Source organism: Poecilia mexicana, unplaced genomic scaffold (assembly GCF_051168715.1).
Source record: "Poecilia mexicana isolate PSO_F unplaced genomic scaffold, ASM5116871v1 scaffold_13, whole genome shotgun sequence".
Taxonomy (NCBI): domain Eukaryota; kingdom Metazoa; phylum Chordata; class Actinopteri; order Cyprinodontiformes; family Poeciliidae; genus Poecilia; species Poecilia mexicana.
The window spans coordinates 1,726,476-1,748,383 of NW_028263382.1; the positions used below are offsets into that span (position 1 = coordinate 1,726,476).

At 36.7% G+C, this 21,908-nt stretch overlaps 1 protein-coding gene and 1 long non-coding RNA gene across 3 annotated transcripts in view; one reads left to right on the forward strand and one right to left on the reverse strand.

Moving 5' to 3' along the window:
- Positions 1–21,908, reverse strand: part of bcas3 (BCAS3 microtubule associated cell migration factor) — a 357,170-nt gene that overhangs the window by 332,736 nt on the left and 2,526 nt on the right. For both annotated transcript variants that reach the window (XM_088011438.1, XM_088011439.1), the window contains exons 3-7: positions 20,270–20,324; positions 18,456–18,531; positions 17,057–17,163; positions 9,977–10,058; positions 5,288–5,360 (exon numbers count right to left, since the gene is read on the reverse strand). In XM_088011438.1, coding sequence (XP_087867564.1) covers positions 5,288–5,360; positions 9,977–10,058; positions 17,057–17,163; positions 18,456–18,531; positions 20,270–20,324 — 393 coding nt within the window. The remainder of the gene's footprint in view (positions 1–5,287; positions 5,361–9,976; positions 10,059–17,056; positions 17,164–18,455; positions 18,532–20,269; positions 20,325–21,908) is intronic.
- LOC148155655 (uncharacterized) overlaps positions 1–21,908 on the forward strand; it is a 233,950-nt gene that overhangs the window by 89,114 nt on the left and 122,928 nt on the right. The window lies entirely within an intron of this gene.

The window sequence follows — 21,908 nt, forward strand, 5'->3', positions numbered from 1 at the left end:
TTCAGATAGTTAAAGTTATTAGAGAGAAATTAAGTCCATAGAAAAGAAAAGGTATGTGGCCAAGCCATAGGTGAAAATGCCTTTTGCATGGCTAAGAAAGCTTTAAACATTAATACAATAAAATATTAACTAATTTGACCAGAGGGGGCTTGGTTTAGGGCATGAGGTTTGGGGTTATGATTTGAAAAGTCATTACAAATCATTCAGTTTGTCGGGTGTGTTTATACGCACCACTTCCAGCACTACCGAGTTTAATCTGACTTCCTATTTGAAGGGGGAAAACTGGTGAGGCAGAACACATTTTCGACAGACATAAAACAGACATGCAAGTCAAAATAAACCACTCCAGAGTGAAATTGGAGCCCTGCAACCCTGCCTGTGCACTGAACAAGTGTGTGTGTTTTTGAATGTCCGGGGCATTGAAACACTGATGGTTAAAAAGGGCCTAGAATGATCCAATTCGGGTGTTTTCAGTGGAAAACAAAGTTATGTTCACAAACTGAAGTCAAATTCTGAAGACCAACTCCTCTGGATCCATTAAGTGACAGGGTTGACATTCTTTCTGAATACCAGTCATCCAAAGAACCAAAACCATCATCAATAGTACTTTAACCATCTAAACATAATCCCAATATGAATAGAATATAGTCTAAATAGTGAGAATGCTTTGCCTTAGTTGATGATAGATACAAACCAAGACTTGTGTGTGGGCTCACATAACAGTCAGAAACACCACGTCCTCATGGTGGATAGAAAACATCACTTCTCTAAATCTCCTTAATCTGGTGGCTCATTTTGTTCAAATGCATAATGATTTCTGCTTAATACGTTTTAGAAGAATTATACATCTAGTGTAAACAGCAAAACCTGTCATGAAAATGAACTGAATGACAAGGCTTAATGCCACAGCAGGCTTTTTGCCATCAAAAGTGTTTAAGGAGGTTAAGTGGAATTTGATGCTTGCAACAATGAAATTATGATCCAGAGTTTTTACGATAATGTTCCAGTTAGATTTCAATATAAACGTTCAGGAAGTCAAATCCCAGCCTCTTGACCTTTGCCGCATTGTCTTCCTCCTCTCCCACTGCCCTCTTTCCTCTCAATCTACTGTGATTGACAGGAAATAAAGGCCACTAGATCCAAAAAATACTTAAAAGATAAATAACTTAAAAAATTAACCTGGAGTCAAGTTTTACGGCCTTTTTATTGAGACCTTTGTGTGAGGTGCCACAATCACACAAAGACATTGCTGTCTTTATTAGTGAGAATGGAGGCAGGTGTCAAGTTTAACTAAAGCCTGTGTGAGTAAATGCAAACATAGCAGAAAAAGCTGAGATTTCATATCAGTTCTTACAATTCATACAAAACTGGAAATCATAAAAGCTGCAGTATGTAACTTTTACACAGAATATGTAAAAACATATTCATATTTGCTAAACTTGTCACCATGTTTAGATCTCCTCCACCGCCTCCCTGAGCTACTATTGCCATCTGAAGAAATACACAGATCCTGACGAAAAACAAGCAATTAGAGCCAGGAGGAGGATCTTAGCGATGCCACTCAATCTCATGCATTTGCTGCTCAATGTGTTAATGAGCACATAAACAATTTACCATTACAGGAAAACCATTTATCAGTGGTCATTGGTGACTATGCCAGCTAGCCTAACCAACAGGATCTGCTGACTGGGAAAAGTTGTAGCTGAGAGCAAAGGGAGGGACCCAGAGATGCCATGTGTAGCAGCAGACAACCAAATGAAACAGAGCTGAAAAAAATTATATTCAACCCCATACCTCCACCAAAAAGACCTAGTTACCTCCCGCAAGAGGAAGCATCTGACAATATTGGCTAGTCATTTAAAATAATGAAAAATACTGCTACGAAGACATGAGAAAACTATTTATAATATAAGAGTCATCACTGAAAATAGCTCAACATTTTCAGAACTTCTAAAAAACAGTGAAGCCTTATGATACAATCTCTGTTTGGAGTCGCTTCTCAACGAAGATATGAGACTTTGCCCTTCAGTATATCATACAACCCTAAAACAAAAGTCTCTTTGCAGTATTGCTACAGCATAGAGCACAGTGCAGAAGGGCAGAGTGTAGCAATTAGTGAGTTTGTCTGATGTATGTGGACCCAGCCTTTCACTGCAAAACCACAAAGACAATCCCCAAGTTCCCATTTACAGGATAAAAAAGGAATGAAGCTATAACAGTACATATATCTAGTTTCACCTGACATAAGCCACTGAATCCAGATAGCTACATGAGTTTGTTTGCTAGAACACAAACAATTAAGTGAGAACAAATTAGTTTTTTTTTCTATTCAATGGAAGAAAAACAGTTGTTAATAGAAAGACAAAAAGTTACTCATTAACACAAACCAAATGTAGTTACAAATGGGTAAATATGGGACTTTTTCCCAGCGTCAAAGAATCTTGAAGGAAGAATTAATTTACTTTGAGTCATAGGGAAGACAACAGTCAACAGTGGCTGCACAACTTCCCGGTCATCAGGAGTTCCCCTAAAAATAAAAAAACCAATTAAAAACTATGATGCATAGAATACAATGTAATGGAACAGTCCAGAGAAAATAAATTTTAAGACTTCTTAGAGTTGACTGGTCCAATCACTGGTCCAGGAAAATCAATGTGTAGCTAGCAATATATATATATATTTATTTTATTGTTTCTTTTAATTGCTTTTGTTTATTAAATATTCATTAGGCAGTTTGAAGGCCTAATGCAATCCAGGGTGCTGTGATGGTGCAGGGGCAGAGTAAGACCCACAAATTGAGGCCTTTGTCCACGTGGCGGTGGTCACAGGTTTGATTCCCAGCCTGGCGACATTTGCTGCATGTCTTCCCCCTCTCTGATTACCCTGTTTCCTGTCGAACTACTTTCAAATAAAGGCCACTAGAGCCAATAAAATCTAAAAAAAATAAAATAAAGGAATCCAGATTGTTAAAGAGGATTTTGTTGAGTGAACACAGGGCCATGTCCTCTACACAGAGATGCTGTGAAGTAGGGAGATGGAATCTGAAATTCCCAAACACCAGAAAACAAAGCTTGTTTCTTCATAGCTGACTTTTCACCTGATGAGTGTGTTCTAAAAAATAAAAACAGAGCCGATATAGGTGCATCAATTTACAAATTTAAGATCTACTTGAAGAACAATACCTGGCCTGGTACACTGCATCTTGTCCAGAAACATGAGGAGTCATAGCCAATAAACACTGCACCTGCATTGTTTACTAAATCCAAAGGTACTGTTGGCACTGATGCAAAAGAACCCATACATAGCTTTTCTGTCAGGCAAAATCACTGCAACTATACATTGTTTGGACTTATGCACAATCCTTTCCATTGATAAAATTATGTTGAGTGTGCCTGGCTGCAAATCCACAAGTACAGGCCTTCAGCACATGCTTTTTTCCCCTCTCTCGTTTTCCTTTAATTTGCAAATCTTGTAATCTAAGCCTAGAGCTGACTGAACCAACTTCGAAACCAGCACAGCAACAGCGGCCAAGACTCCAATCTGTTTTCCATTTAAGTGTCAGGATGGCGTCCTTTTTGGTGGTTAACAAAAGCTGTTATTTCGAAATGATTATACAGAAAAGAAATTGTGTGAGGACTGTAGCAAGTTTATGAACAGGCCGTACGGAAAGTACTCCGCCGCACCCGGAAGCCTTTTTCCTTCTTGCGTCTTACCAGAGTGTTATTTACCAAGCACTTCTCCAGGAGGAAGAACCAAGCGATGTCATCCAGCCAGAGGTCAGGGTTTCTGCTTTTCAACATACTGCATGTTTTCAGCATTAGTGGCAAGCAACGCCTGGGTGAATCGCCAAACCGTCAAAGTGCAACATGTCTCAATGTCAGTGAGGACATAGGAAAAGCAGAAGCAATGGCGACAGCGTCAGAAAGACAGGAGAGGCAGGTTCTGGAAAACATCAAGAAGGTGGTCTCCATCAAGACTCGGCTGAGGACAGACTTCCTTATTTCATTTCCTGGGAAGGACATATTAAGCTCAATTTAGTGTTGCTCTGGAGGAGTAAGTCAAAGAAGAGGTAAGTGGAAGGTATTGACTGATTATATATAAAAAGTGAGTTTAGGAAGCCATGACATCAAGCAGTAAAATTCACTTATTTCACAAAACCAAGACATTACACTCACAGTTGTAAAAGAGCTGTGAACTGAGAACTGACGACAGCCCGGTTTCCAGGTACCATTTAAATTCCAACCATAGTGCCACAAAAAAATGTCAATGAATCACATTCGCTATCCCCACATCGCTCCATCATCTTTACTTGTTTGCATGTAAAGTGTTCAATCTAAAAGCTCACAAATGCTATTACAGCTTTCATTCATATCATTTGTTGCATCTTAAAACACTACAAAACATAAAATTCTAGTTCATCTCAAAAATTTGAATATTGTGTAAATATGCAATATTTCTTTCTAGTCATCTCAGAAAGTGAAACTCTTATACAGAACCACCACACATGGAGTGATGTATTCCAGGCCTTTGTTTTGTTGTAATTTTGATTGTTATGGTTTACAGAGAATGAAAACCCAAATTTCAATGTCTCAGAAAATTTAAATGAAACCTCATTGTATCATACCCTAATCAGCTACTTTACTCAAAACACCTGCAAAGGTTTTCTGAGCCATTTAAAGGTCTCTCAGTCTGGGTCCTTAGACTTACACAATCGTAGGGAAGACTGCTGCCTGGACAGATATCCAGAGCTCAGTCATCGACATCTGGAAAAAAAAGGTCTCTTTGAACCATGGTCCAACCCAGAAGAAGTTGGGCATTTTGTTTAAAAATCACCATTTTGTCCCAGGGCTCATCACCATCAGCATGTGAATGTGTGTATGAATGACTTAAGGTAGTGCGCTTTGGCATTTAGGATATACAATTAGAGGCCATTTTATCATTTACCATCAACTCAGCTTTACAAATCCACTTACTACAGACTTCACTGTCATCATTTATAAAGCAACGATGAGGGCAAAATGGAAATGTTTGCAAAAAATCGAGTACATCCCAAAAACTCTAGATGCAAACAACATACGCAAAACCCTAGAGTTAATAGGGAGAGTTTCTTTGAAGTAACTGTGGTATTCCAATGGTTTTTTTTTAATCATTTTGTAGGTTTATATTAAGATAAAACTCATTAACCACAGATTTGTAGTTTTTAAAGTGACCTTTAATATACAAAGCATTAAGAATATTGAGATTAGTAAAGATATGCTGCCAGCACTACGATAATTTATCAACTCACCCTGAAGACCCTGCGCTCTTGCAGACCCCCAGCAATGGCCTCTTCTCAGCAAAGCCGTCTGCTTTCAGAGGACCTAGAGAAGAAGAGGCATCTTTGAATAAGACAGGCAGAATTGTCTGATTCAAAGACAATTCCACCTTTGAATAAGATGTGTTTAACCTTTGAGACCTCTTGAGCCTCCCACTCTCAAACAGTGAAAACCATGTTGGGTAAGTGGAACCTTTCCATCGTTTTCAAGAAAAGGCTGGGGGGGGAGGGGGGGAGGTTAAAGAACCTTACTCTTGTTTATTTTGCGGTTTGGATTACAGCATGTTACAACCACAGTGGCTATTTAAGAAAAAAAAAAAAAGAAAGAAAAACAAAGGCAAAACATGTTGCATTAAGTGAAGCGATCTGCCTTAATTGTCTCATAGTTGAAGTTGGGCTGGGGATCAGGAGATCACGGTGCTCAGATTGGAGAAGATGTCCCCTTCTCTTTCAGAAGGCTGTAATTTGAGGCTCAACAGTAATCAGCCTGAGTTCCTGTGGTATGGCGTGAGAGCAGAAGTGGCGGCCCCACCAGCCCCTAACACTCCCCAAAGGGTCCTTTCTCCTTTCATGTTTGTCATCAAGCATTTTTCTCAGTCATAATCCTGAACTCTAACATAAATATTGCTTCTCTGAGACTTAGCAAAATGACAGTTACTAAAATAACGCTTCTCCGTAAAATCAAAACATCTGACAAATAGGGAAGGATGTGAACTTTCAAGGAAATTATTTGTACAAGTATGACTATTTTGAAGAAACAAAAACTGACATCAGTTCCAACTCTTTTTAAAAAAACATTGTATGGGTAGTTTTGGTATGTCCTTTGTGGACATTGCATATTAGTCAAAAAGGGCTCTGATAAAATGTCAGTCAGAAACATTGGGAACACTGGTTCTACCATCTAGAGAGGAAGTGAATATGGGTTCTGTTTTGGAAGTGCATACTTCCCTGTACATACTCAGAAAGGGAGACCTTGCTTATTATAATCAACACCTATTTTCGGGGCTCTTTAAGTCCACCCACACACTGAGTTTCAATCCAGACAATTGGCCTTTTAATGGCCTACCACAGTGCAACACTGTTTGCACTCTAGCAGATTACAATCGGTATCCTACCCAGTGGCACAATTCATATTTATTTTCTGCTGAGAGAATTACTTCCCTCATGTGTCAGGCTATCTGCTGCTTCTTATTACTGAGCTTTGCTTTCATCCACTTCCAGAACTCTTCAAATGCTGCCATTGTCTGTTAGTGAAATTTGCCAAAAGACCGGAACAGAGACGGGGAACAAAAAGCTGTTTTTCTCACAGAACATGAAATGCAAGAAACCAGCTTCTACATCACTGCCCGACACCTGAAGAGATTAAATTTGAACCTTGTGTCTGAGGAGCATCACATCTTTCAAACAACTGAACCATGCGTATCCTGACTTTAGAAATAAGAACAGTGGTGTTTTTTTCTGCATTTCCAATTTCAATGTAATGACAAAAGAATCGTTGAAATATCTGCCACATGGGGGAACTTTCATTTTTCCATCCATCCCTCCTGTTTTATACGTTACAGGAGGGATGTAACATATTTGCTTCAAAATAGTATTTGTAGAGAAAATTAGAACCAGTCAGGTAGTCCAAGAAGAACATATCAGTGGTTCAAATTGGGCAGGCCATTCTACCAAATCTCACTTCTCCAGGTCACACTGGAACTCAAGGTAGGTGTATCAGTACCAACTAGCTGTTCACATTAAAACCACAAAAAGGCTCCTGCTCCTGAGAACAGTTTTATATTGCAATGCAATAATCCCCAAGTTATTGGAACTGCAACGGTCTGCTTGAGTGCAATATTTGGGTGGCTGTAATATTTTAAGGCAGTATATAAGGGTGGGCAGTTTAAAGATATCATTTATTTATCATGAAAAATCTATCATGAGAATTCTGACGTATTGTCTTGATAAATTCCATTTAATGATGCTAAAAGAAATTGATAGCATTATTAATGTTTTTTTTTTTTTTTACTATTTTCTCCACTCAGTTCAATGAGAGTGTCAATAAATATCAATAACTTTGAAAATATGATTAAATGCCATTAATGTGTGCAGTTTAGAGATATTAATCTCACTTCTTTATGTAACTGGTGTCTGTTATATATATATATATATATATATATATATATAATTTTCTCTAAGTTGATATCATCGACATTTGCTGTGTATTTCAGACTTCTGCCCAGGTCCCTCTTGAAAATGAGATTTAGATCTCAACGGGGTTGACTTGGTTAAATAAAGGAAATAAAATTTTTTTTTAAAAAATCATCCACCCCAAGCTGAAACCAGAAGGTATTTGGATAAAATTTTAATTTTGTGAACGAATCCTATACAGAATTACAACGCTAAATGTCACAACAAGCAGTGGAGACATTCTGCCTTAAGGTAAATCATCACTGTCCACTGGAGAAACATCATATCAACGAGAACGGAAGATATAAATAAGGCAATCTTTGTTCACCAATGGCACTGATTATAAATAATGTCACTGTTGCTGGGATGTTTGAACAAACAAGGCACAAGCAGAATGAAGCCATCTGAAGAGCGTGCAAGGTTGGAAGATGAGGTTGGAAATCTCTACATTTCCACTCAACGTGAGTGGAAAGAAGGCAGTGATGGTTGAAAGGTAGCTGTTGTTTTTTTTTTTTTTTTCTGGCTACGTACAGTGAGGTAGCTAGCACCCGCTAGCACTAAGTTATCTGGGCCTACCTCACCAGGTTTCTGCTTGGCAGTTAGTGTAGGTAAAAACATTGACTCATCAATGCTTTACAGTTCATTTTTCCAATTAAACTTCAGTTTATAACAGCCTGTGAATAAATTAGATCTCCTGCCGTGCCATCATGACCAACACTGCCGTGAGCCGCTCACACTGTCACCATCAGTGTCATATAAAACTGTTTGTCATCTTGACTTTATTTGCAGTTGGCAAACAACTATTGATGAGCATAAAACTGTACATATTAATAACCGAAATCAACCGATCACAAATCAGCTGCTCATGTCCCCTAAAACACTTCTTACCGCTCTTGTTTGTCCCAAACTAAAATGGCCGTGAAGCGCTATTCCAAGCTTAGTAGTTTGACGTCAATTTCGATCAGTGCCAATGTGATTCCATAGTGGAAAAGTACTGGATAGAGTTTTTCAAAAATTGGAACTTGGAATCTCCTTCCAGTTCTGATTAGTGAATTTATTAAGCAGTTTGTCAGTGTTTAACATGCTGCTGGGAAATCACTGTGATGATGCAGATCTGTCCTTTTTAACTTTATTAATCTGAGATCCCATAACTGAAAACTTCTATACAGAATATATAGGTTTATTAATTCTTTTTTCCATTGCTTGTGAGTGTTTTTGACAAGATTAACATTTAAAACAGTCAACAGATTTCCAACTATAGGTTTTGGAAAAAGATACTGACTATGCAGGCTTTCCACCACTGACTGAGACAAGGCCAGGAGAAATCGCAGACTAGCTTCAACATCAGCATGAGATAGCGAGGAGCACTCTTTAATTTCAATGATAGAGCACCACTTAAAATACCCACAACCCAAAACTACACATAATGCACCACTGAGAATTAAATTTTAGGTGCTGACCTTGGATGCTGTAATTAAGTTAACCAAAGATTTTGTTGGCACTACAGGATAGACAGATTTACAGCAATTAGTTCAAGAAGAAACTTTTGAACAAGCAAATGGGCAAGACACCTTTTCCAAATTGTAAAAATATACTACCCTGGATATAATGTGTTTATTTGTAAAAAATTACTGAAAATTAATTGAATTTAGTTTATTTATCCAGGGCCAATTCACAACACCCTACAAAAAAGTAATTTTAATCCAGTAGAGCCTAGTTATCAAACAATGTAGTCAAATTCAGTTTATTATTCAAATTGATTAAAACATTTCTATCCAAGGAACTCAGTAGATTGCATCTCATCACTGACTTGCAGCATTCACTCTTCCTGGACGACCTCGTAGCAAGTCGCTTGTATTACGTCATTGACTTTACAGCAGTCCCTCACACCAAGCAAGCATGCAGTGACAGTGGAGAAGAAAATTTCTCCACTGTAAAGTTTACTGATTAAACTTTAGCTTTAACAACATAAAGCTACATAATTTTTAAAGTGTAACCAGTAATACTTTTATAACAAATTTATGCCAGATCATGATTTCTTGGTTAATGTCAAGTTGTCATAACAAAGACATTTTGAATCATGTCAACTATGTATTAAAAGTGTCATAATTTACCGAATGACACTTTATGACAACAGTCATAAATATTCATGAAGGCTTATTCATGTTCATGACAGGTGTTATGTCATGTTTATGAAAGTGTCATGACCGTCTTATTCACAACCCGTCAAATAAAGTGTTACCTTTTTATTTTATTTTCATTCCTACACCTAAGTATCTTAGGAGTAAAAAGATTAGTCAAGAAATCCTTTGGTTACACATATTTTCTTAGTCCAAACAAAAGTGTTTCAGGTAGTAAAAGTAAGGTGTCGTTAGAAATCTAATAATCAGACAAGGTGAGAGTGTGTCAATTACAAATATAGCACACTAAATTTTGAAAAGAACACTAATGTTTTGTGGAAAGTTGAAAACTGACTCCTATTGTACTCACTGATGTGAGGAGCAGGAAGAATCCGAGCAGCTCGAACAGGTCCATGACGCACCGAGAACAGCTCCTGGGCTTCTCCTGCCAACTGAGAGGAATGGGTGCAGATGAATATAACATAAAAACTCCTCAACAATTACAGAGAAAACACGTTTTACACAACAGGCAGGTATTATTTAAAAGTTCTCAATGGCTTCCGTCAATGACAACAATCAGATGCATATCCAATTAAGCACCACATATGGAAGTGGCACAATTCTAATTTTTTGGTTGGGTGAAAAGATTGGAATTGGGCCAATAAGGCAGCCGGATATGAATCGCATAGGGGTAAAAAAACTAAATAATTGGATATGGGTTGCATTTGCCAATTGTGTGAATATAGCATAATATAAAGCAGTCAAAAGGTATGAAGTGGGGCAAAGGTGCTGCTTCTTCAGTCACAAAAACACCACTTACCAGGCAACTGGTAACAGTTCTTAATGAGACAACTGTTGTCTAAAGTATCAGGTGCCATTCATGTTCAGTTCTGAGTGAAAGCAGGTTCAACATAAGCTTTCCTGACTTCAACCTACATCAACACTCTCATCAGCATGCTGTAGACACAAATCATGTTTAGGTTTTTTGACGTAAACTGACAACTAAGAAATCGTAACAGGATCATGAAGACGTTCGGATAAGACTGAATGTTACAAACAATTAACATTGACTCACTTCAATGGTAAGATATTAAGAGCAGCCAGGCTGGGCTTATAAGCTGCATATCATTTGGCATTACAAACTTTTAACTGCAACATCCAAAAGTGATACAAACCAAGTTAATTATATCTGAACCAGCCTTATTAAAATCGGATTGGTAATTAACTCTTTACATGTTAAAAAGTTGAGTTTCCCCATCATAAAGCCAACAAGATTCTGACTGAATTCTGAGAGAAATCATTTGAATTTCACTCTTAGACTGCAACCCAACTTCCTCCATTATTATTGTTGTTATTATATCCGCAGTTCTGATTAGAGATGCTCTCAGTGCCAGCTGGAGACGTCCTGGAAAGATGCTGGTCAAATTGAAAAACCATTTGGACCAACTTTGAACCAGCAAAATAACTTCATCTGATTGCAAAGTCTTTTATGACATTTAATGACAATTAATGCAAAAGAAAGACTGTGCTCTTTTTATACTGCGATATATTTACACAGAATTTGGAAATATCTACAGATAAAGATTTATGAGTTTATTAACAGAGCAGATTGTAAAGTTGAATAAATACCAGTTTTGCAGCAAATTGAAAAAAAAAAATACAATAAATGGTTAAAAGAAAAAGCACTTAAATGGAGGTCTGCATGTGAAACAGCTCCAGATTAGACTTTCTGCACTCATATAACATAGCAGTGTATTAGGTCAATGCTGTGTGTGGATCTTTGCAGAATCTGACATGTGTAATACCACATTGTTCTAAGTGCAGAATGCCCCAGTTTTGTTGTTCTTTTATAGGCTAAATTGCAGCGAAACATGCATTATCACTTTAGTGGTGCTGTAATCTGTTTGTTTTAAATCTTTAAACCCATCCAAGGGGATGATCACTCTTTTTGTGCAATTAGTAGCCATTCCAAACTGATGGATTTGGAGCTGTGTTTTTATTCAAAGAGGTCGAGTGATGGAAGATTAACACTGGAGATATGGGTTTGTTATATGAGCACCAACAGCCGCCAGTCCAATAGGATTCCTATGGAGGCAAATGGACCTGCAAGGGACAATAATGGAATTTGCTGGATTAAAATGAGAAGGGGAAGGCTGAAGATTAATGTGCAGGGTTACTGTGCATTACCCTGCAGCTCATCCTCGCCTTACATGGCTCCGTGTGACATCCTCTGCCATCAACATTCGTAGCATTACATTAGTAGCACAGAGTGTGCAATATGCTAAATTGCTTTCTCAGAGTTGCATTCCCAGCATAAAGCCATTCATTATATTCATTTCATTTGTGGTTTGGTTGTTTTTGTGGAATCACAGTGTCTGCTCCTCTGTTTTAATCTCTCAAATGTAGTGCTGTGAGCTGTTAACAGATATTTGCTCCATATTCACAAGTACTAGATGCATGCATTAACACTGTGTGTCGGACATATTGGAGGTTTGGAGGAAGCTTCTGCGTCGGGAGAGTAGCAGGTATCTTTACAGAAAAAGAAGCTCCAAAGATCATCATATCCTGTTTCTAAGAACACGGTGTGATAAACTATGCCACATTAGCAGATTTACAGTCCTAAATAGTTATGGCTCGGTGTGAACAATCATGTTCCATGCTGTACATGGAACAAAGAACAGCTACACATACCATGTGGAGTTTTGTAATAGCATTTTCTTTGACATCACCAGAACATTTTTTCTAAAAATATACTTCAGCATATGTGTATTTATTTTCCATGCTCAGTGAAAAAATATATTGCTACTGTTTCAACATAAAATGGATAAAAAAAATAATTTGCTTGAGTGTGAAAAAGTCCTAAGATTTCAAGTCTGAAAGTAAAAGTATCAAAAAGCAAAGATTTGATAGTGGAAGTAAAAAAATAAAATTTACTGCTAAAACAAATAACGTTTTATAATTATGAAATATTTGAACAAAATGTAGTGTATGACTGATAGTGTGAAAATATTTTTTTTTAAAAAAGTATATTTTGACTTTATTGTGTGTTTAGTTTGACTTCCTTTAAATCATTATTACAGAGTATGCCACTTTTTAGCATCAGCTGTTTATATCCACTGTATATTTTTTGTTCAACACTTCTCAATAACTGGAATGTAATATGGCTTCATTAAAACTCTATTGAAGTTGTACTAAGCACAGCATGTTAACTTTACAGGGTGTATTACGCATCATGGCTGTAACAAAAACGTGCAGAGACCAATGATTAAAATATTCAGAAACATAGCCTTAAAACATCATATACGTTTTAATCAGGATATGCTGCCTCATATCTGAACAACAGAAGAATGTTAGTATCTTAATGTAACTTTGAACAATGGCAGAACATTATGACCATGTTAATAGGTGAATCATGGTGTGTTGCCCTGGAATTCTTATGCAGTATCTATTTATTAAAATGTGCTACCTGTGTATTTTATTGCAGTACAAGTATACCAGAGCAAAACAATCAAAAACAGTACAATATTTCTTGAAGAAAAACATGAAAACTGAAACTATGTTTGAAACTCATATTTAGAAGTACTTGGAGAATTTGTTTTTGTATTGTCCTGTTAGCTAAAAGTTAGTTAACTAAAAGTTCTCAGGTCTGGCCAGAAGAAACTGCTGACACTTTTAAATTGCTGTTATAAGGACAATGAGAAACCCACAACTGGCGAATGATTCTGAAGATATTGAGCTTCCTGATTGTATTTGTATTTGCCACTGAGTTTGATCATTTCTGGTTTAAAATGTAAAATGTCCACATGGATCATATGACCACAGATTCTGAGGAGCACATTTAAATATAATAAAATCTTTATTCTATTTATGAAAAACACAAAAGAGAAATATTCTAAAGCGTTTTGCCTGTAAGACTACCTCACAGTTAAACAAGCATTAAACCAGACATTACAACTGGCTGACTAAACCTGGACTATATTACTTTACATTATTTGCTAATTCTTTAAAATACAATTTGTAATTCATGAAATCTTATTTGTGGAAACAAAACAAGTAAATTCTGTTTTCTCAAAAATCATCTCATTCTGATTAACTAATTATTGTGTGTTATCTCATCGAAGCTGGATGTGTTACTATAGACCTGGTTACTGTCACCTTCATGGTTCCAGTGTTAGTTTGTAAAAAGAAAAATGTGTCTTTTTATAGTGCATGCTAATATCTGGTTACAACTGCTGCATTTTATTCAATGCACATGTTTCTTCTAGATCTATTACATTTAGTTTGTGAGATTGGTTTAGTTACTCTAGTCTGTCTACTTGAACATAAGTGATAAATACTTTTTAGTTTATTCTCTCTTTAAATTTATTGGAATACTGAAAACTAAAATCAGGATTTTACCAGTTAAATTATTTTGAACATTTCTTTAAACAGTTCAGAATCAAAATACCCTGCAACTGTTGTGTTTTTTATTTTATTTTCACTCTTTCTAAATTTAACGCAGGCCTGTGTCTCCATAGTTTTTCTTCATGATGTAATACAGCATTTTGGATTTAATCTATTAAAATCCCCCCAAAGACGATCCAGTTGAGAAATTCTCAAACACAGATCTTTGCTGCTTTGACTTTCACTAACATCTTACTTCCCATCCCAACACACATGTAGACAGACAATTAGCCCAAGACGGTCTGCCTATTATCAGGCAGTGCTTAATGACATCTCTGCAGCGTGAGGCGACAGTAATCTGCATCACCTCTACACCCCTGTCAGCACACAACAAGCCAGTCTGCATCTCACAAGTCCATCAAAGTATGTGCGAAGCCATGTACATTCACACTGTGCCGGGCCATTACAGAGGGTGTTGGCTTAGCAAATGTCACAAACACTTCACAGTCACTCAAGAGATGGAAACTGAGGCACCATCAGTGCTTACTTAAAACCTAGCAAAAAAAAAAAAAACGCAACCCAGAGATATCCTGTAAACTTTGAAAACTGAAAGAAAAACAATGAGGAAGGAGAGCATTGCAACAAAAGAGGCCAGGATGTGTTACGTGAAGCAGAATAACTGTCAACTTAGTCTGAGAGCAAAGGACGCTTCCTCACCAGGGGTATATTTTCACTGGGGTGTGTGTCCCATGGTAAAAACAGCTGTACGACTGTGCTCCGCCATAGCAGCAGCACAAAATCTGTTAGCAGCACGGGTGTTGCCACATCACAGCGGCCAACGTGTGTGATCACGGATAAAGAAAGAGTGCGTCCTTCTATCTGCGGCCTGTGGATGTTTAGAAAGAGGCTGATTAAGGACTCTGGAGTGTTTAGATCTCACAGGATGTATGTGAAGTTTGCATGTTTCAGTGACAGTCTCTACATGAAAGGCGATACTCGGTGAAAGAAAGCTCTGCAGCGTTGTGGGTCATTTGTGATGTTATGGAGCTGACAAAATCCTCTAATGATTTTCCAAGACTGACTTGGGGCTGGAGTTAGAAAAGCCGGTCTTGTCTGCCTGCTATGGACTTCTAAATATAACATCCTCCACATTAAAAAAGGAAGCGTGAATGGAACATATTTCAAATTGAACAATATTATTTTTCAGCAACCGTCTAGTAGGTTCATTTTGTTCACTTTTCCAAAGAATTTCAATTTTAACAGAGTAAAGCCTTGTGACTTACAAAGATTAGTGAACCATTTCACTGTAAATATTCTCTCACTTCAAACAAATAGACCTCCCTCTGGTGGTCACCCTTTAAACTACACTAGTAGGTGTCCTTTTAAATGCATGGGCAGCTTATGAACTGTAACAATGTATTCTTCTTATCTCAACCGCATTCCTCTAAAGCTCCCATTTTGACGAGAGGTATTCATGAGTGAATTACTCTCCAGAATCTAAAGCCTCTCATAAAGTTCAGGGCTTGGATTCAGTGATGGTAACTACTGATGAGAAATCAGGAGGTGACTTTTTAAGAAAAGCTCTGTTTATTGAACCTTATGATAAGTATGCAACACATTATTATACAAGCCATGCAGAATGGGAAACTGTCAATTTTAGTACAAGGTGAAAATAAATTTTACTTAGACTTGAGCACATGAATCAAGTTTTTTATTAGTCACTATACAAAAACAGTAGGAGGAGGAGGAGTGGTGGGTGTAATCCAGATGTTTTATTATTTTTGGTAACCATTTTAGCTGTTTCAGAATTCCTAAAATTTCTACAACTGTCTGATAAATTTTATAATATTCTTGATATCTGACAAACCACATAATACTTGAAGCAGTCTTCCCATTCAGCAGCGTGGTACAGAGGTTGTGGCATATTTTTCATATGGACTACCTTAGGTCACCCCTTTGTTTAATCTACAGCACCATGATTAATTAAATCTGGATCAGATAATTCTACACCATACAACTATTGTGTAAAGCAGTTAATGATTGTGTGAAATAAGGAATTTTTATCTTGTATATTATAGTAAAATTACAAAAACTGTGATTATTAATACCACTGATAAATGTGGTTAAAATGGACAGTTTAAATTATGAATGAGTTTAAATTTAGAAGAGAATTCTATCATCCATTCATGATTACAGCCAAAAGAGCTGAATGTAAATTTTGATTTGATGAATCTAAAGAACATCAGTACGATTTCCATACATTTTAATTTTTACCTGTTAGTAATAAATTAAGAATTTAATTAACATGCTCTTTTCTTTGTATTTATCCAGATTTAGAAAGCAGAACCCTTTACTTTGGTAGTGTTGAAATATAATTGCAATGTTTTTATCTGACTGCTTTTGATTAAAATTTCAAACTTATATTTTCAAACATTTTCACATGTTCTTCCATTTCCCTCTTCAACATTTACAAGTTAAACAATTGTCTCACTTCCAAAGACCAGTGGACTCTGGTGAAAGTTAAAAAAAAAAGAAAATGGCTGTTGTAGTTGCACAATCCTTAACATGGTCAACACTGCCATCTATTGGACAAACATAAGGACAAATGATGGAGATGTTCCAACAGGTCGGGGGCTAGAAATGACCTTTGAACCCAGTTAGGATTCTGTGTTGGAATTTCATCCTGCAAACACCACAAAAAAGTTGTTTTAGAACAGCTTAAAACTTTCACTGAGCATAAAGAAAATTTAGATCCACAAAAAGAAAAGTTGAACTGGACTTGAGGAGTCCTGCACATTAAAACTTCATTATAAATCTTTTTTTCCCTCTAAAAATGCCACTGATGTGAACAGAAAAAAGTGAAGCTTGCCTGTTTGTACAGTTTTTAGTGGCTCTATCAAGAACACACAACAAACCAATACAAAATTAAAAACAGTACAACACTGTTAGGTTATTTTATTCTTCCATTCCCCTATAAATATATGTGAAAATAATTCAATATTTTTGGACAAATGATACAGAAAGAAGCAAGTGAAAGTGGTTATAGCACAAAACTTGTGGAACTTACAGATATGCTCCAGATCTGCATGCCATCAGCGTAGCCAATCATGAGGAGGAGGGGCAGGTCTGAGGTGCCGCTGTGCATCTCCAAAAACTCTGGGTTACGAGCTGTGTCTGCCCAAACAGAGAAACACTTTGGCTATCATACCACCTACTGAACCCGTCACAGATGAATGTCATTAGGAAGCATCACTGTTTGCACCACACATGACTGAAGGTGACACTTCATTTTACCTGACAAGAAACACTATTTTCAAGAAATCTTCCCAAAGAAACAACGTTGCATCAGTCGTCTGCTGTCTGTCCTTGTAAGGTAAGGTAAGGTAATTTTATTTATATAGCACATTTGAGGCAACAAGACAATTCAAAGTGCTTTACATGACTTAAAAGGAAATGCAAACAAAATAAACAAAATGAAAGAAAAAAAAGAGGAAAGAAAACTAATCTAATGTTGTTCTAAAGTATATAAACTAAGTTCAGGGTTGTTAAGTATCTAATTCCATTCCTAAATAGTGAGTACTCTACAGTTTCTGATAAAATAAGCTAAAGAGTGACTGATCTAATTCCTTTTCTGGGTTAAGGTGAGTACTCCACAATTCTAAGTTTGTTCTAAATCCTTTTCTGGGTTATATAAGTTAAGCAGTGACTGTTCCTGTTAAGTATTTCTGGATTCCAAGTTCATAGTTATTCTAATTCTAATTCTGATTCTGATTCCATTTCTGGGCTGTATAATATTGATCTAAATAGTGCATACTCCACAATTTCTGATATTACTAATAAACTAAAATAATCCTTTTCTGGGTAAAAAAAAACAAACAAAAAAAACGTACCTCTGCTCTCTGCAGAGGTACGTTTGCTTCTGCTGCCAGTCCTCCAGTTACTGGTTGTAACGCGATTCGGCAAAACACCGACTCCTCAAAAATATATGGTGTTGCTTGCTGGACCCAATACCCCATTGAAACATGGTCTTATCTACACTTAGAGCTTCAGTATATAACTTTTATAAAAAATATTTTTTTACATGAAGCTGGGTCAAAAGGTGCTCAGTGTTAGATAAAATGATTTATCTCAGGGTGTCCACATGTGTTCAACCATGTTATTATATTTTCTTCAAACAGATTCAGTCATTTTTGTTGAATTGAACATGGTACGTGAAATATTATTAGCAACATTATGAAGACTTTTAAGACATATTAGAATTCCACCAATGCCTGACCTAAACTGAACAGTTTTTGTTTGTTTGAAGTGAAACATCTTCAGCAAAGAACAGGTGAGCAAAATGTAAACTACCAACACTGCTCTCTCCTTCAACAGGGACTGATGGAAAAAAAAAAACAGGTACAAAATAACAAAAAGGTTAAAGTCCCTTATCAAACAGACACAATTTCCTGCTTTTCATCACTTACCATTAATGTCTGCTTTCTCAAATCGAACCCAAATGATTTTCTCTTTCTCATCAGTAGGTGGCGCTCCAGTATATGCCTGTAGTTTGAATGATCAAGAAGACAGTGAGCAAAATAGATTAAATTCACACAAACAGTATCAAAGTCCAAAACCTGTGTGAATGATTCAACTCAGGAAAAACAGCAATACTTGTAGCAGAGAAAGATGAGAGAGCAACACAATTAAAGAAAGAACAGCAGGTGAAAAAAACTCCTTCTTGAGGCCTTAGACTCAGGATAAAACTAAAGAAGTCAACTAAAATCCTTCCCCTTGCAACTAATACAGATGGGGGCCTTCTTATCCATCGCATGCCCAAAATAACGAACAGGGTGTAAATGGCACCAACTTAAAGTAATATTTGCCATATGATCAGAGAAGAGAAGTTGTCGGAGGAAAAGCAGGATGAGATAACTCAGAAAAACATTTTTGATGCATGTTCAAAAATGTTTTCCTCATTCTAAACTGCTAAAATCTAGTCAAACACAAAGCATCACAAGGAACACATTTAACTGTTTTAAACACAACTGAAGGATAAATCTAACAACTGAGAACTGCTCATTGTAGGATCACATAGTAACTTTTTTGACAGCTGCATGCTTCCTTATTTTAGTGTGTTCTGGGAGTGCAGATTTCACATTTTTGGAAACAATGAATCTGGCTTTCTGATGGCAGATCTCAGTGGAGATATCCATGACAGATGGGGGAAATGAAAATGAAGTTCCAGATTATTAGGAAGTGTGCAAGCGTCTACTGTGTGTAGGGGTTTTTTATGCGACATATTTTGGTGGTGAGCATTTTTAAAAAGGAGGTTTCCTTTTAAAAATATTTTTAAAAATCTTAGTTTTAAACATAATTGAGTTAAAAAATAAAAATAAAAAAAAGACACTGGAAAAACATTTTAACATTTTGTAAAACTATTGTTCTGTTAAGCCACAACAGTTGGTTTAATTTGTTTATTTAAGTACTTTTATTTTCATTTGGTAGCTGATTTTAGACTGTTTTTTGTTAGCCAAATCAATTTAGATTTCTATTTATTTATTTTGTATTTGTGAGATATATACATATAAAAAAATCCTAGCCCCTATGTCTTTCACCTCTTGTCCCCAGCAGAAAATATGGAATATCGCCTGTGATATTGTTATTGAGGTATTTAAAATATATTGTTATATAATTGTGTTATATCACACAATTATATCACAATTGTGCAGGATGCAGGGTGCAGTGGTGGGCAATATCGCCCACCACTGCACCCTAGACAGGTCGTCAGTCCATCGCAGGGCAACACAGAGACAGACAGGACAAACAACCATACACACACACGCACATGCACATGCACACACACACGCGCACACACACACACTCTCACAGTCTCACTCTCTAGAGAACTTATGGAAACCAGTTTGGACTGTGGGAGGAAGCCGAGATACCTGGAGAGAAAATGGCTAAGCGGGAACAACTTGGTCATTTCCAATTAGGGTTGTCCTCACTTTGATTGCCAGCAGTTTAAGGATTAATAGTTGTGTCTTGAGTTATTGTGAGGAGGCAGTGTTGTACAAATGATGCAACTGTCATGCTTTCAGTGTTGACCATAAAAAGAAATAAGAAATGCATGACAAAAATATGAGGGTTGTGCTCAGTGTTGTGACTTATACTGTAAATGTATCTGAAGGTGTTTTGGTCCAAACTCTTTGAGATGTGAAAACATTTCTCTGGAGAAATCAGCGTACCGAAAACATACATCTAATCATCCCCTTCACAACAAATGAGAAACAATTACCTGAGGGACCACATCCTGCAGGAAGGTGACAACACTTTCCATGTATGACTGCTCCCTGCCAGAATAGAGAGCTCAAGTAAAACAATGAACTGAGATATAATAGAATCAATACTTTACCTCCTTTTAGAAGCATGTTTAGTTGAATGAAAAAGTTAATTTTGACTAAACTGTATTTTTTAAAAAATATATACTTCTAGTATAAAGTATATTTCTAAAAAACAAAAAAGTGGGTAGCTTAATGTATCTTTAACAAAAAAACATCCAAATATGTCATGTATTTTTCTAATTCTTGCAGATTAATAACAAAGAAGTGCAAAATGAGATGCTCTGTTTTCAACCATTTGGAGTTCATTAATATATTCTCTAAGTCCAGTGGGCCAAACCAGGACAGTATTTCAAATGAAACAGTATTTAGGCTTGAGTTACTCTTGCAATAGTAATTGATGATAGAAGCCCTGTACTTGCTCTAATAATCACTAAACCTCTACCCATTTTAGTATATATTGCCAATTTGTGTAATCTGTTATAATGTACTATCACAGATTACACAAAGAAACTTTGTGAGACTCAGGAGTTTTTAAAACAACATTGCAGGCCTGTGCATGCAGATAACTAATGTTCAAAATATGCTTTAATCTGTTCAAATACAAATGTATCCATTTCTATACTTAGAATATGCAGTAGGCTAATTGGGAGACTGTTAGATTCAGACAATGGTAATTTGATAATTCTTGGCAATGGAGTTCTTTTAGCAAATTTCCATTTTTGTGGCACAAACCTTTAACCAAATTTTGATTAATAATGTGGCAAGCTGCAAGAGCAACATCATTTCCACTTTACATAGTTCTACCTCCTACTTCAACTACACCAGAATGTTTTTCTATACAAGAATTAAAGCACATTTTACCATATTTTCCACACTATAAGGCGCACCTAAAAACCTTCAATTTCCTCAAAAGTCGACAGTGCGCCTTATAATCCGGTGCGCCTTATATATGGACCAATATTGAGCCACAACAGGTCTAGCAACTACGGTAAGCAGCAGCCGACTTAATTTTCACCCGTAGAAGAAGTGCGTGGTGCATGCTGGGATAGTTGTCAGAACGCTGGATGTAATCTATTAATAAAGTTTGACTGACCTATATACCTACTGACCGTCTAGAATCAGGTCGTCTGCAGGTCATTTAGCACCACGTTCTCCACAAACATGCTGTGTGCAAACCGAGAAGGGTGACCATCGTTCGGCCACACCCCGGCCCAGTTGCAGAAGGCTCTCCTCGCCGACCGGAGTCAGGCTGTTTTGTTGACATTGTCTTTAGTGCAGCTCCATCTAGTGGATGCATAACGTAACTCCAGCCTCTACTGTAGTGTCTATTCTATGTGCTTTATAATGCGGTGAGCCTTATATATGGAAAAAGTTTTAAAATAGGCCATTCATTGAAGGTGCGACTTATAATCCCGTGCACCTTATAGTGCGTACAATACGGTATTTCCTCCGTACTGACTTTTTGTAGATTAAACCTACAACTTTTTCTCCCATTCATCTATTTATAATTATAGGAATACTTTTATAACTGCTGATGTGCAAGTTGTTTTTTAATATATCGATTTTATTTATGAAATAATTGTTTAATTGAGT